The sequence below is a fragment of the Ascidia mentula genome, chromosome 2, assembly GCF_947561715.1.
Source record: "Ascidia mentula chromosome 2, kaAscMent1.1, whole genome shotgun sequence".
NCBI classification, from domain to species: Eukaryota; Metazoa; Chordata; class Ascidiacea; order Phlebobranchia; family Ascidiidae; genus Ascidia; species Ascidia mentula.
This window is the reverse complement of record NC_138567.1, coordinates 11,702,259-11,715,721: the sequence shown is the minus strand read 5'-3', so window position 1 is coordinate 11,715,721 and position 13,463 is coordinate 11,702,259. Positions and strand designations below refer to the sequence as shown.

At 39.2% G+C, this 13,463-nt stretch overlaps 3 protein-coding genes across 3 annotated transcripts; all 3 read left to right on the top strand.

Annotated features, from left to right (window-relative positions):
- Nucleotides 1–102: 102 nt before the first annotated feature.
- LOC145889348 (pumilio homolog 3-like) lies at nt 103–4,110 on the top strand. The gene is made up of 13 exons (XM_082980292.1): nt 103–230; nt 376–550; nt 613–760; nt 821–990; nt 1,057–1,231; nt 1,478–1,660; nt 1,775–1,882; nt 1,953–2,078; nt 2,337–2,479; nt 3,045–3,273; nt 3,621–3,711; nt 3,777–3,870; nt 3,943–4,110. The coding sequence occupies exons 1-13, from the start codon at nt 191–193 to the stop codon at nt 4,070–4,072; spliced, it is 1,812 nt and encodes a 603-aa protein (XP_082836418.1). The 5' UTR covers nt 103–190; the 3' UTR covers nt 4,073–4,110.
- A 1,080-nt stretch (nt 4,111–5,190) lies between these two features.
- Nucleotides 5,191–5,850, top strand: LOC145889284 (transmembrane protein 242-like). Its single transcript, XM_082980218.1, has one exon. The coding sequence runs from the start codon at nt 5,245–5,247 to the stop codon at nt 5,668–5,670; it is 426 nt and encodes a 141-aa protein (XP_082836344.1). The 5' UTR covers nt 5,191–5,244; the 3' UTR covers nt 5,671–5,850.
- LOC145889282 (uncharacterized) lies at nt 5,848–7,596 on the top strand. The gene is made up of 6 exons (XM_082980217.1): nt 5,848–5,981; nt 6,034–6,218; nt 6,304–6,555; nt 6,620–6,781; nt 6,866–6,964; nt 7,128–7,596. Exons 1-6 carry the CDS (start codon nt 5,903–5,905, stop codon nt 7,254–7,256), a joined length of 906 nt encoding a protein of 301 aa, XP_082836343.1. The 5' UTR covers nt 5,848–5,902; the 3' UTR covers nt 7,257–7,596.
- The last annotated feature ends 5,867 nt before the right edge of the window (nt 7,597–13,463 follow it).

Genomic DNA, 13,463 nt, shown 5'->3' with positions numbered 1-13,463 from the left:
CGTGTTCATTTCGTTTAGAAATAAGTATGATTTGAGCTTTGTTGACTGTAAATTGTTCATCAGAAGTTGCTCTTACTGTAGCGGATTAACACCACAATTTCACGTGGTGTAAGTAGGTTCCAATATTTCTGAATAGTGAGTGCACAAACACTTTGCTGGTCATTAATAGTTCTTCTAAAAGGCGAAAAAGATGACGAATAAAGCAAAAGTAAAACGAAGTGCCAACGAAGGTAAGTGAATGTTTTTATTCTTCAAACATCTCCCGTTTTTGGACAGATTGTTGCAGTAGGTAAACACAGCATTTTTGAGTTATTTTCGGTTGTTTCAATTCATTTTATGAAATGTGATTATCTCTATCTATAATTTGAATTCTAGAAAAAGTTGACCTGGTTCCCAAGAAAAAGCCTAAAGGTGACGTTAAACCAAAAAAGCCTAAGGATTCCACTCAAAAGGGAAAAGCAGCTTTGAAGTCCAAAAGCAATACACCAGTCAAAGGCAAGCCACTGCCAAAAGAAACTGCAAAATCAAGAAAGGAAAGAAAACTTGTGAGGTTCGTATCATAAGTAGTAAATTAAAATACTTTTCAATCTTTTTGAGGTGTATTTTTTGCAGAAAAAAGCAAAATCCAGCATTTGAACTGTCAATTAAAGCCAAAAAGATATGGGAAAAATTGCGCATTCAAAAAAGTCAATTAAGTGCCGAGGAAAAAAGTGCCCTGGTGCAAGAACTGATGAACACTGTTAGGGAGCATGAAAAAACAGTATGTCACAAATTCACATTGGCTTCTGGGTAAAAAATCTTTTACCACACTGTATTTTAGCTCATCAACTTGGCATACGCTCATGATACAAGCAGAGTGCTGCAGACCTGCCTTAAACAAGGCAACAAAGAACAGAGAGATGAAATATTTCAGGAGCTCAACGATCACATTGTGCACATGTGCAAAGATGGTTATGCGAAGAATATAGTTTGGAAAATGCTGAAATATGGGTGCGCTTAACTTTTTCTATGTGATAATTTGTTATTGGTCAAAGTTATAATTCTATTGTTAAACAGAACTGCTGAAGAAAGAGGGTATATTATGCAGAGCTTTAAAGACAAGACGTATAAGCTTATTCGGCATTCTAAATCAGCAGCCATTGTTGAATATGCTTACAACAACTATGCTACTGCTCCACAAAGACACAACATGATTTCTCAGCTCTATGGAAAAGTTTTTCAAATGTGCAGAGTGAGTTTGAATGTTGCCTGATCGTATATGCAGTTTAAAAGTACACCAACGTAGTTGCATTGCATGTAAACCACAGTTGATAAGAAATCTAGTTTATTTTGTGCGATTGTGTAGTTATTTATGTGCAAAAAAAGCCATAATATTGCAAAGCTGCAGACAGTCTGCAGCTTTGTGTAGTTATTATTCTCAACTAAAAGACATGGAGATGTCATAACACAGGAGTGCACAACACATGTTTTTTTGTAGAATTCGGATACAGAAACTCTAGCACAAGTCATTGAACAACAGCCAGATAAAAAAGAATCAATTCTGAAGTGTTTCAAAGACTCCCTTGTTCCATTGGTTGGAAAAAGTGTTGTTATTCACACTATCATTCACAAGGCTTTTTTTGACTTCTTTGAACACTGCGACATACAAGAAATTAAAACAGTAAGTTAACCTGATTAAATGTAAGGTATACATGGCCATAAGTAGCACATGCTGATTCGTGTTGCATTTTATGACATTTTAAACTTATATCTGTCTTCTGGATTGTCGTTGTAGGAATTAATAGAACTACTGCGCGATTCCTTGGTTCATTTAATGCATACAAGGGATGGTGCTCATGTAACTATGAACTGCTTGTGGAATGGCACCAAGAAAGACAGGAAAGTATGTATTAGCAAGTAGACAGATTTGAGATGAGTGCTTGTTAGATCTGTTCTGTTTCCAACTTTTTCAGGTTATTGTGAAATCAATGAAGGAATTTGTCATTAAACTCAGCTGTGAACAGTATGGACATCTTCCATTGCTTACAGCATTTGATTGTGTTGATGACACAGTGTTTCTGAGAAAAGCGTTGATCAATGTAAGCATCTAAATTCTAAAAAAAATTTCCAACCTTATAAAAATGCTCATTTTTTGTGAATTACATAAGTTACAACGGGTCAAGTACATTCTTGTGTTCCAAAGTATACATAAACATATTTAAAAGAAAAAATGTAGTGGTTGTGGTTAGCATTGTTTAGATATTGGTAAGACATAGCATCTTTGGTCCTTCAAAATGTAAATCTTTTCCAATAGTCTGTATTAATTTGGTAATTTCTGTGTGTCTCATCATATACAGCCCATCGTAAAGGACCTCAATGCCTTGATTGACAACAAATATGGAAGAAAAGTGATTCTCTATCTGATTTCTCCACGTAACTCATCCCACTTCCTTCCAGAGACGGTCAAAAGTTTATCGAAAGGAGACGACAACCCCACCAGGTATTTTTACATATAATGTTGAAAGATAGAAGACAGGGCATTTTGCCTAATGCTGAATTTATATCTGCAAAAATAATGCCTTTAATTGAACCATCACTACTCAACCTTAGCGGAAATCTGAAATATGTTCCCTTTGAAAGCCTCTGATTGGTGAAACAAGTGACATATAAAATTCATTTAAACCAGTGTTTCTTAACCATTGTCCTTGTTGACTGCCCTTTTCTGCTCAGCTTTTACATGCCCTACTTTTATAGATGTGTAGTTCATTATTTACATAACGACCCATGATGATTTCCATCCCCGCACCCATAATTAAGAACCCCAGCTATGAACTATGTATGTCTCAACCTTTTGTGCAAACCTGCGATGTTTTCATGAAACTTGACATTTAAATCCGAGCATTAGTGTCTGAACAAAATTGTGCTAGAAGGGTTACAACATAGGTTAGATTAGGATACCTAACTTAATCCATATAAACTAAAACAACGAGTTTATTATAGTTGTGTTTTGACTTTCAAATAGCTGCGCTCCTCCATTAACCCCACGTGGTTTTCTGCCATTCCAGCAAAAAGGCGATGAACCAACGATACACCGAGCTTTCGGAGGCTGCCTCACCTGGAATAATAGATTTTCTAAAGCAGGACCTAAAGAGGTTTGTATTCGACCGGTCTTTGTTCGTCGTAGTGGAGGCGGCCATCTGCCATTGCCGTGGCGACACGTCATCCCTCGTGGAGGGACTTTTAGATCTAGCAGACGAAGAGTTTGTGCCCGGTCAGGCTGGCGAGGACGGAAAGGTAGTCTCGTTTTTAAAAATCGTATAAACTTTACTTTGTTTAATAGTAAGGTTTACTTGCCCATTTTATGTACATTGTACATTCCCTTTACGTGCAGTAGGCTGCCACCTTTGGGCGGATATAGGTTATTAATTTTTGTTTTATTATAGGGCGCTTGAACCTACAACTGCAATGTTCAAATAAAATGAGTTTTTAAATTAATTTAGTGACGTGTCCTCGTGTTTTGCAAAATTATTTCGTTCGATTGACTGAGATCTAATCTGAGCCTGTGCTATTATTTTTAAGTTTAGGCAATGTTACTTAATCTTAAGTTAAAACTGTATATTAAATGTTCCTTTTTACTGCAGCTACACATCATTGAGGACCAGTGCGGTCATCTCCTAATAAAAATGATTGTCAACACAGAATCTAAAGCAAACCAGGAGAACAGCGCACGGGGTTAGTCAAATATAGTTGCCGCAAAAAAAATCAAGACGAAATTGATGAATATTGTGTTGTTGCAGAGTCCTCGTTTTCCAAACGACTTTTGGACAAAATAGCTGATGAAAAAATTGCCACGTGGGGTGGCTGCAATCGTGGGGCACAAGTGCTGCTGGCGTAAGCTTTCGTTTACATATTTGCTCCTCATTCCACGTATACGATATTTTAAAAATACATTTTGTTTTTAAGGCTTGTCGGGAGTTCGGATGACGAGGTTTCCACCGCAAGCAAAGATTTGTTGAAAAAATATCGTGCGACTTTGGAGGCCAACGAAAGCGTTAAATCCACGACAATACTTTTGGAAAAACTGGAATCCTAAATCTCGTTTTTTTGTATCCGTTTTTGATATTCACTTGTTCGCAATAAAAGTACTGCGTCGGTGGGTTCTCTAATTAAACGACGCTTGTACATGATTTTTCATGTGCTGTTTCTTGGCACTCATCATCAGGTTTCAAAAAATTCGTTGTTCCTGAAGCATTTTATTTTGCTTATAAAAACTGCAACATAAGTCAACAGCATAAATATTATGTAAAATGGGCATCGATAAAACCTTTTGTGGTCATGCGTCCATGTAATTAATGGTGATACCCTCATGAAGAATCCCGCTGGATCGCACTCCAACGAACACAACGCGACTTTTTATCATTTGGCACAAATGGAATTGGTAGCAATTGGGATGGTTACCCATTCTGCAATAACCCTGATGGCGCAGGCGCAATGAGTCTTACGGAAGGCTAAATGAGAGGATGGATGCAATGTTACACAATTACAGCCAAATTATTAACTTTGCCTGTTGAAAACCCAAGAGGTGTTTAACGCAGTTATGAACTGTTTCTACCAAGTGAACGCATTGACGAACAAAATATTACGAAATCAAACCAGAATTAAATATGAATATACGCCAAGGAAGATGTAAGGGTGAACACGAAAGAGCATTCATTTTCATCTTCGAAGGGTTCTGAAAGACATACCCTGGTTGGGGTATTTATTTTTTAGGCATTCCTTTTATATGGTTTTTCGCGCTCAATGCTTTGTGCATTCATGCGTATGACTTAACCCAAGGTAACCTTCATCGATCGCATTTTGCAAACTATGCAGTTTGTTTTTTTAGGTAGGGAAACGGGTACAACGTTTCTGATGTTATTTTAGCGCGTTCCGGTAAAAACAATTCTTGCCTGTATGCCGCTCCGGTGAGAATTCATCGTCTGTGTCCGTAATAGTTTTTTGAGAAATTTGAATGAATTTATTCACTTATTTAAGAAATATAACTTAAACTTTCACGTCTACAACAGTATGCATAGCAGGTAGCATAGTAAAGTGCATATAGGTGTCTAAAACCATTTTTCACGAAATACCCTATGCGTTTTTAGCTTGTCAGTAATACATTTTTCTAGCAGAACCTGTATTTATTGTTGCTTTTTGATCTTTTAAAAGAAGGTAGGGTTTCACTGTTTTATCGTAACTTCCAATGGCGATTGTAATGGTGTAGACATGGAAGACAAAGCGAAGAAAGGGCCAACACCACTGCAGAGTGCTGGGTTTATCTTTGGAGCAACAGGAATCGCATTTCTTAGTGGATTTGGCATGATGTTTGCTAAAGCAAGAAGAGCAGATGCAAGTGAAGGAGTGCATGGAAGTAACCATAACATAAAAAACATGGAAAGTGGCAGTCGATTAGCCATAAGAGCCCTTGGGCGTGCCACTGCATATTCAGTGGGTGGATTTTCCCTGTTTTGTGTCACTGTGTGTGCATTGCTGGGAGTAAAAAACTTGAATGAATTTACTGCGAAAATGCAAAGCCTTATGCCAAGAATTCCACCTGGCAAGAACTCGACTGGAGAAGAAATTGATTGGGATGATTTGTTTGGCACCAAGAAAAAAGAAGTACCCACAAATACATCCCAAAACAATGAATGAAATAGATTTCTTAAATGCAAAAAATGCTTTTGTTTTCTAGTATTTAAAGTTTAAATAGTTTTAAACTATTTATATCTTATGAAAATGTTGTTACGCTTTTTCAGTTTGATTTTGACTATGTGGAAAGACTTTTGTTTTCAAATTATTTTTGCCTTGGCCTGATAAGTGATGTTTACTAGATATATTGGATCAAAACCAATACATGTAGACAATGTAATTTACTGTTACAATCATGCCTCTAATTGATGCCTTAAGCAAATTTGTGAAAGAGGGAAGCAGTGTTTTAGAAAATGCCAAAGGCGTCCTAAATGGTAAATGTTTTTGCTTAGTGTAAACTCATTCTTGACACATTTATTATTTTAGATTGTCCATCCACTGATATATTTGTTGAAAAAAAGCTTGGTGTCCTACTGGGACTGCTTGGTTTGTACAAGCAATTGTGTTTAGATTTAAACTTACCAAGCAGAAAAGCAGTAGAAAACAAATGGGTGGAATCATATAGAAACCTGGATGTACAAGATGCTGTGCAGGATTTTCTTGACTTTGAGGTACACCATGACCATGCAATTATAAAAGTTGCACATTGTCTACAAACATTTGCCCAAGCTGACCAATGTTATGTTTGCATTGTAGGAATCGTGGAATAAATTTTTAGTTGAAATTGATGCAGCTGTATCTCTCGGCATTTCTTCTGGACCCCAACTTACAAATGGTGATTCTTTTCCAAATAAATTTAAAGTTGTTGATGCTGAATCGGATCAAGTTGTTGCTTTGGACAACAGCGTTTTCTTTGCTGGTGACAGTCAACATTGTCTAGTCATACTACTCCGGCATTTTGCTTGACTACCTTGACGAACCCACATTAAAGAGCTCCAAGCAGCGTTTGTGAGTTTTTTCCACAAATTTACCTTAAATATTTGATTTCTGAAGAGTTGTTATGTGATTTCAGTCGGACCTGGCCAGTCTGAAATGCTCTGTTGTGCTCGTGACTTTTGGTGTTAAGGAAGGTGCTGAAAGGTGGTTGGCTGAAATGAATCACCCTTTCCCGCTTTATATTGATAACGATCGCAAAGTATATTCTGCTTTAGGTTTGCCACGCTCTGTTGCCAAGGTATGACATTTTTTGAATTGTGTAGTTTTGTTGCTCTTTTTGCCAATACAAAGGTAATGTAGTATTATTTGTTTTGTATTTTAGGCATACCACACAGAGGCAATTTCTTACTATGGTGCTGCAATGGCACGTAATGAAACTATTCCACAGATGTTTGCGGATATCCAGGACGATCCACAACAAGTAAGACAATAAGTGAATGCTCATAAATATAACTGGCATTGCTGGATATGATGCAATTGTACAAATGACAAAAGTTCTATTCATCTTAGTTTTCATTGACAATACAGCTAAAAAGGCTTTACAGAAATGTTGGGTAAATGTTATCTCCTTATGTTTCACACAGTTAGGTGGAGATTTTATTTTGTCAAAACTTGGAAGTGATGGTGCAGTGTTTTCAATGGTTTACCGAAGTCAAGATGCTTCAGATCGCCCAAGCATTCAAGGGATTATTAATACATTAAAAAAAGAGTAAAATTTGCTGATCATATATGCAATGTATTCCAGTGCCGCATTAATTATGTTTTTTTTTTCTCAGATGCATTCCCCATTTTTTATTGCATTAATCTATTTTAGTTACTGTTTCTACTGACCAGAATCGTTTTAAAGTGTACATTAAACCCTTATTAGGCAATATTGTAGCAAACTTCGTAACAAAATTGACCAAGTTTTGTTTGTGAATTTATGTCGGTGTTGCAGAAGTTGTCGTACACATGAATGTTTTTCAACAAAGCCGCTAGTGGGCAGTGAAGAACAGGATTCGGCCAAACGAGCTGTTCGCCATTGACGTAAATTTTCGACTGTGCAATTAACTCCTCGCAAATAAAATTAATAAATAGAATTCAAATGCCTTTTTTGAATGGACTTTCTGCAGTTTATTCAAACGGCCTGTAAGACCATGTTCAGTGGTTAACATGGTATTGCATCACCACCTTTGCTGTTGCGTAAAATTCTAGAAGTTTGCGCGCGCTTATGGATACGGTTCATTTTGCTGGTGTCTTGAAACGAAAATAAATAATAAAGCTGAAGACGATAGATTAGGATGACGTGTAGGGGGACAATGGACCCGTGTTGCCAACCGATAATAAAGTGCGGTTTACGGCAATAATTAAGGAGCAAATTTTGACGCAGGGGATCTCAAACTGTAAACTGTGATGCGGTGTTTTTTCGTATTTTAATACCATCACTTCGATGTATTATTTACTTATATCTTTCAAAAACCAGATACTTTTGTATATTATATATTTACATGCACCCTATTTTCTCTCGGTAAGTATTTGCAACGATCAGCAAAAGATTACTCAACTATAAAAAGGTATTGTTCGCCAACAATTTGCTGTGAATCAGTTTCCCTTATTCTGCCCTAGCTTGAATGTGAAGCAGAACCTGTCTATATTTTTCACAAACCGCAAAACACGTTCTGTATTCCGGTTTGATATTAACGCAACGAAGGCGAACAATTATCTTCATGAGAGGATAAGCGGTAATTACAGTAATTAAATGACACACTAGCAGTCGTCAGGTCCGATAATTTCGAGCTTTAAAACTAAAACACGCCGCGTCGTTTGGACACAGTCGAGCACTTGGAAACGCAGCGAAGCGCTTCGTATCATCTCCGGTTTGAAAACGAGCTGCTCTACGTTGTCATTGTGCTGGGCCCTCGGAGCTGTTTCTCTATTGTCAGCGGCTCGCAAACGAGAGAACGGCTGTCGCTCCCTTTCCTTCGCTGTGTGGTGCGCTGTTCCCACACCTACACATTTGCCCATTGAAAAAAAATCGCACTACTTCGCGGAGCTTCGAGTTTGCGAAGACACGACAGTCGCCATTTAGGCGGATTTAAGTGCGTGTGTTTGTCGCAACGAAAAAGGTGGGCGTTACGGCACAAACATTCGGCACACAGATATGAGAAATAAGCGGCAAACGTTTTTGCAGAAGGAGCTGTGGTAGGTTAGTTTATTGGAGAGAGATGTAACCAAGCCTTGCCCAAGCATGTCGCCCTTGCCATAACGGATGTAAGACATGTGCTCGAACATGGAAGCGTGTATGGCTTGTAGTACTACACTAGTTTACATGTTGATCATATGTACAGTAGTGTTTCTGAAGAAAACGGATTTATTCAGTTGTTGCTGATTCATCAAGTGTGTTTGATCTGGTTCGATTGAAGCCGTTCAAGTGTAAATTGCTTTATTGTACACAAAGGCTATTAAACCTTTCATGTGGAAGTGTGTAGTAGTTTGGAGTTGAAAGTATTGATTGTGTATAAAGCTACAGCCTTCCTAACAACATGGGGTGAAATAATTGGCATTGTGTTTGTGTGTCCTAGTTGCTTGGAACAAAACTCTAGTTCACACCTCATGAGACCTTTTGGCATGTAGCTTTAACTACATCAGTGCAAGTAGTTTGTGAGTTGATTTATTAATTGAATTATATGTATTCAATTTATTTATTGAGAAGGATGTTTTGCATGACATGCAAAATACATGTTTATATTTTTAGAAAGCCAATCTGAATTACAATGATTCCATGCACAAAAATATTTTTTGGACCAGTAGAATGTGTCTTAAATGAAGTATGACAAGCACTGTATTCATAAACATATTTTACAATTAGGGGTATACCGAAATTTGCATTTTGTAAAGTTGCATTTTATGCTTGCCCATTTGTTGTTGAAACATAATAAACATGTTTTAATAGAGTCACCGATAAAATGTGTTTGAAAAAATATTTTGTCTCCTCTAATTTGCATCCAAGTGACAAAATTTATCAAAGAAATTTATTAATAGCATGTCCTTTTCTTTTGTAGGTTGCTGGTGTTCATATCAGGCAACTTTCTGTCGAACAATAACATTAGATCATCACCTAAGCTAAATATAGAATATGCACATCCTTTTCTATGTATGCTGGTTGTTGATGATAGTTCAACAAGTAGAATTTGACCAAACTCTGATTGCTGTGTGTGATTTTCTGCACTTGTGGTTTTTTGCAGAAGGGGGAATTTTTCTGCAGTTTGAGATGTCCTCCATAGATGATGTTATGTTCTACTCTAAGTTAAATTTGCACTGATGATTTGGGTGCAATTTTACAAATGCGTATAAATTAGATAAGATAGCATGAATGCAACAGCTATTAACCCTACCAACCAAACTTAAAATGTTATTTAGTGTCACGAAATTGCACATATGGCGTATGTGGAATAGGACACGGTGGCACTTGGGCTCTACCGACCACCCTCGCTCAGCGCAAAACGTACCTGAATTATGCATGCTTTGTTGGCGACCCACCGGAAGCAGACCGATGTTTGATCGATAGCAGGCAAACCACGTGATCGACGGGCGAATCCCTTGCGCGCATTCACAAAATCCTCCGCCGCTTCGCTTCGGCGCTTGTGGCTCTGCCCGTGACGGGGAGATAGCCTACTGAGTTTCAAACTCTTTTTGCCGGTTGGTTTCTGGACGTTGACGTTACATGAGCTTGCCATACAGGAAAACCTGGGCATATTGCATGTGTAGATTTCTGTGAAATATTACATAATAAAAACTCAGTGGTTTTGGGAGTTCGTGCTACCTCAAACCTGGTATAGCGATTGTAAGAAGGGACGCATATTTGGCGGTGAATTCGGTCGGCTCCTGAACCTAAATGTTTACATGAAAACCAATGGTTTCCTCGACCCACGTACACAAACTCCCACGTTTCATTGAAGCAAGAAACTCTGTCCGCTCGCCGAACTTATGGTGCTGGCTCTTAGAGCACGAACTTCAAGGGTGCTTGTAGCTTTTTTAATGGGCCTGTAGGAAGCCAGGAAGGCGGCTGTTTGAGTGGCGTGGTACTGAATCGAAACAATGGGGTTCTTGTTGCGATGTAAGCCAGTTTTCGAGCCTCGCCCCTCCTCAACCCAGTACCGTAATGCGATACGACGTAAATCAAAAAGGCAATTTCGTGCGGTGTAACCTTGCTCGTCGGTGATTGCAACCGACTCATCTGAATTTTGTAAAGTATGTCTGGCTTTCAGGCCATGCCACTTCAGGATTGAGTCCCTGTGTTTTCGAGCTATACCCTGTTTACATTCCATTGCGAAAAGTGACTGGAACCTACTTCCAAGCTTTGGTCGTAAACATTTTTGTATCTGCCGTTTCTTTTATACAATAAACCCATTAATACACTAACTGTTTTGATAGCTTAAGCAGACTTTATTATTAAAGGTTCCAAATTTAGCGTCAATTAAGTTTAATTTTAGTTGAAGTGCAGGTGTTTAGCAAGCGCCGCATAAACCTTTAAACATTTGCGTCTAATTCAATGTGTCAGATTTGTGGTGGCTGGTGTCAATGCACAACCGCTTACACAGCGTGCTTCTGTCGTGGTTCGACGTCGGCTGTTAATATGCGCGGTCGCGACCTGCAGCGCGCTCATTCATATTTTTCGCTTCGACCTGCGTTTAAAAAACGCGCACAACGTGTTGACGTATTGAAGCTGTTTACAGTTGCTTTTCCGTTTTACTGGGAAGTTTCTGGTCAACCACCACAAGCGGAATGAAACAGAATGTTCTAAAGCCTTTTCAGACCTTGTGCGATTAGATATGATTATCAATTTGGTCTTAAGTGGCATAAACCAACGCTTTTTTTCATTTGTAAATTTTGGCTAAAGTTTTTAAATATTCAACGCATTTGTGATAAAGGGTAAATTTTGAGCCGTCTTTACGTGACGGTCATCACCCACGACTGGTAATACGCCAGTTAAAACAAACCATTGAACATACATTGAAATATTATAGACTTCCAATCTGGGAAACATGATTCTCATTTGAACGTTTAGTAATTCGGTCGTATTTAAAGGCGAATGGCGTTCGCGACAAATAAGTTCATTTAATTATTTTATTGAAACCATATTTTATTCATCATAATCTGATGCTGTTTCAACATTTTCTGTTGATTGAACGTGTAATGAAATACGAAAACGACGTGGCCGGTGGCAAGATCAGCATAGTTCACACGCCTGTGCCATGGGACAAGGCGAGTTTTATACGTCATAAGGTTTGCGTAATCCCTGCCGTGTATTCCTTCCATTTCTCGAATATCAGTCACCACTGGGTCTCTTGCGATTTAACAGAAACTCAATATGTCCAACGGCACTGGGTGCTTGACTGGCAGCTGGAGACGATGGAATGTGTTGATGCGGCTGTTTGCTCTTCTCGTTGTAAAGGGCGCAGTGGATTGATTTTATCACTTGTGATTAAGTCATCATTGAGGTACCTTTAGGGAGGTTGCAATTTGCCAATGTGGTCTCTCCAAAGAAAAGACGATTCAGCTCTAACGTTTTATGCGGTGTTAGGTGTCTGCCTTGTTAAATGTTACAAGCATTTCAAATATCTGCTCTGTCACGAAGCGGCTAATTAATTTCCTAAAAAATGGTTAATTATTTGTAGAAAAAATGAACTAATTCCTTTTAAAGCAATGGAAAGGTGGCAAGCGACTTTTTACTCAAAAATCTGCACTAAACACACAAACAAGCACGGATAATGTAGGTTCAATGTGTCACAGTTATTTGTTATTCCGCCATTCGACTTCAGTCATGCAAGGCGTTGTTTGTAGCTCAGCGCATTCACGACCTTTAGGCTAAGCACTCTCCATGCCTTAGTCACGTGATCGCTCTGGCTCGTGTAATTGGAGGTTTGGATCTTCTTATCATTTATTGTCGGTTTCATTTCCTGCCCAACTGACAGCGCGGCCCCTAATTACCGCGCGCTTTTGTTCCTTGCCAGACTGATGAGCTTAGAACATGAGCCACGACTTCAGTTCATACAATTTTAATCAACAATTAGGAACTTACAGAAAATCAATTATTATTTTGTATGTATTTTAAGTTTTAGAAGCTGGCCCATGCCTTTGAAACCGATTATTTTCGTCGATGACAAAGCATTTGCATATAGTATACTGTTAGCCATCTAGGCCACAACTGGCGACTCCGTACGCAGAAGCTTGGCGGGGCATATGCCAGTCGCATGGCAAGTCTCCCGGTCGTAGGAGTCGTATGTCCATCAGCGACAACGTAAACTTCCACGTTTTAGGCTGCGCTCCCATGACAAGTCGTGCGACTGTGCGAAGGCGTTGTCCCCGTAGCGACAAGACAATACGCACTTTGTGATGTCATGCTTCCCATTGGACATCCGCAGCGTGCTTAAAACGCTTTAGTGCCGTTCCCTTCGTTCACAGGCGCGGTTTGCTTCGCGGGCCTCGCTGTTTTGCGCGCGCCGCCGCTGACAAATCTCTCCAGCCTAATCTCAAAATCGCTGACGGATTTTTTCCGACCCGCCTTTTGCCCTGGACGCGTTCTTCAGATAAGACGTCGAAAATGGCAGCTTAGCTCGAAGATACGCGCCTCTCTTTCGCCGTGTGCTAGGTTCCTCACTTCGCCGCTTCCGCTCTGCATTGCCCCAGGGAAACATGGTCGACACGCAGACCCGACGCTATTAAACGCTGTTATTGAGCGGTGTAATGCCGACGGGCAACTACTGATGCATCTGCATGCTGCTGTGTGCTGTCGAAAGCACTGCGCTAAATGTAATGTGGCACGGGGATTTGTTGCTAAATATGCATATGCCCAGGACAGTTTTTAGACATTTCGCACAGCTGATGTAGTGTATGTTATCACATATGCCCAGAACACGGAAAACTGCTCCGTTTGAAAT

Excerpts from the sequence above, each read along its gene's own strand:
- LOC145889284 (XM_082980218.1), top strand. The coding sequence starts at position 5,245 with ATGGAAGACAAAGCGAAGAAAGGGCCAACACCACTGCAGAGTGCTGGG.
- LOC145889348 (XM_082980292.1), top strand. The coding sequence starts at position 191 with ATGACGAATAAAGCAAAAGTAAAACGAAGTGCCAACGAAG. Across the intron at positions 1,661-1,774 it reads ACATACAAGAAATTAAAACA|GAATTAATAGAACTACTGCG; the intron begins GTAAGTTAACCT and ends TTGTCGTTGTAG. Across the intron at positions 1,883-1,952 it reads GCACCAAGAAAGACAGGAAA|GTTATTGTGAAATCAATGAA; the intron begins GTATGTATTAGC and ends CAACTTTTTCAG.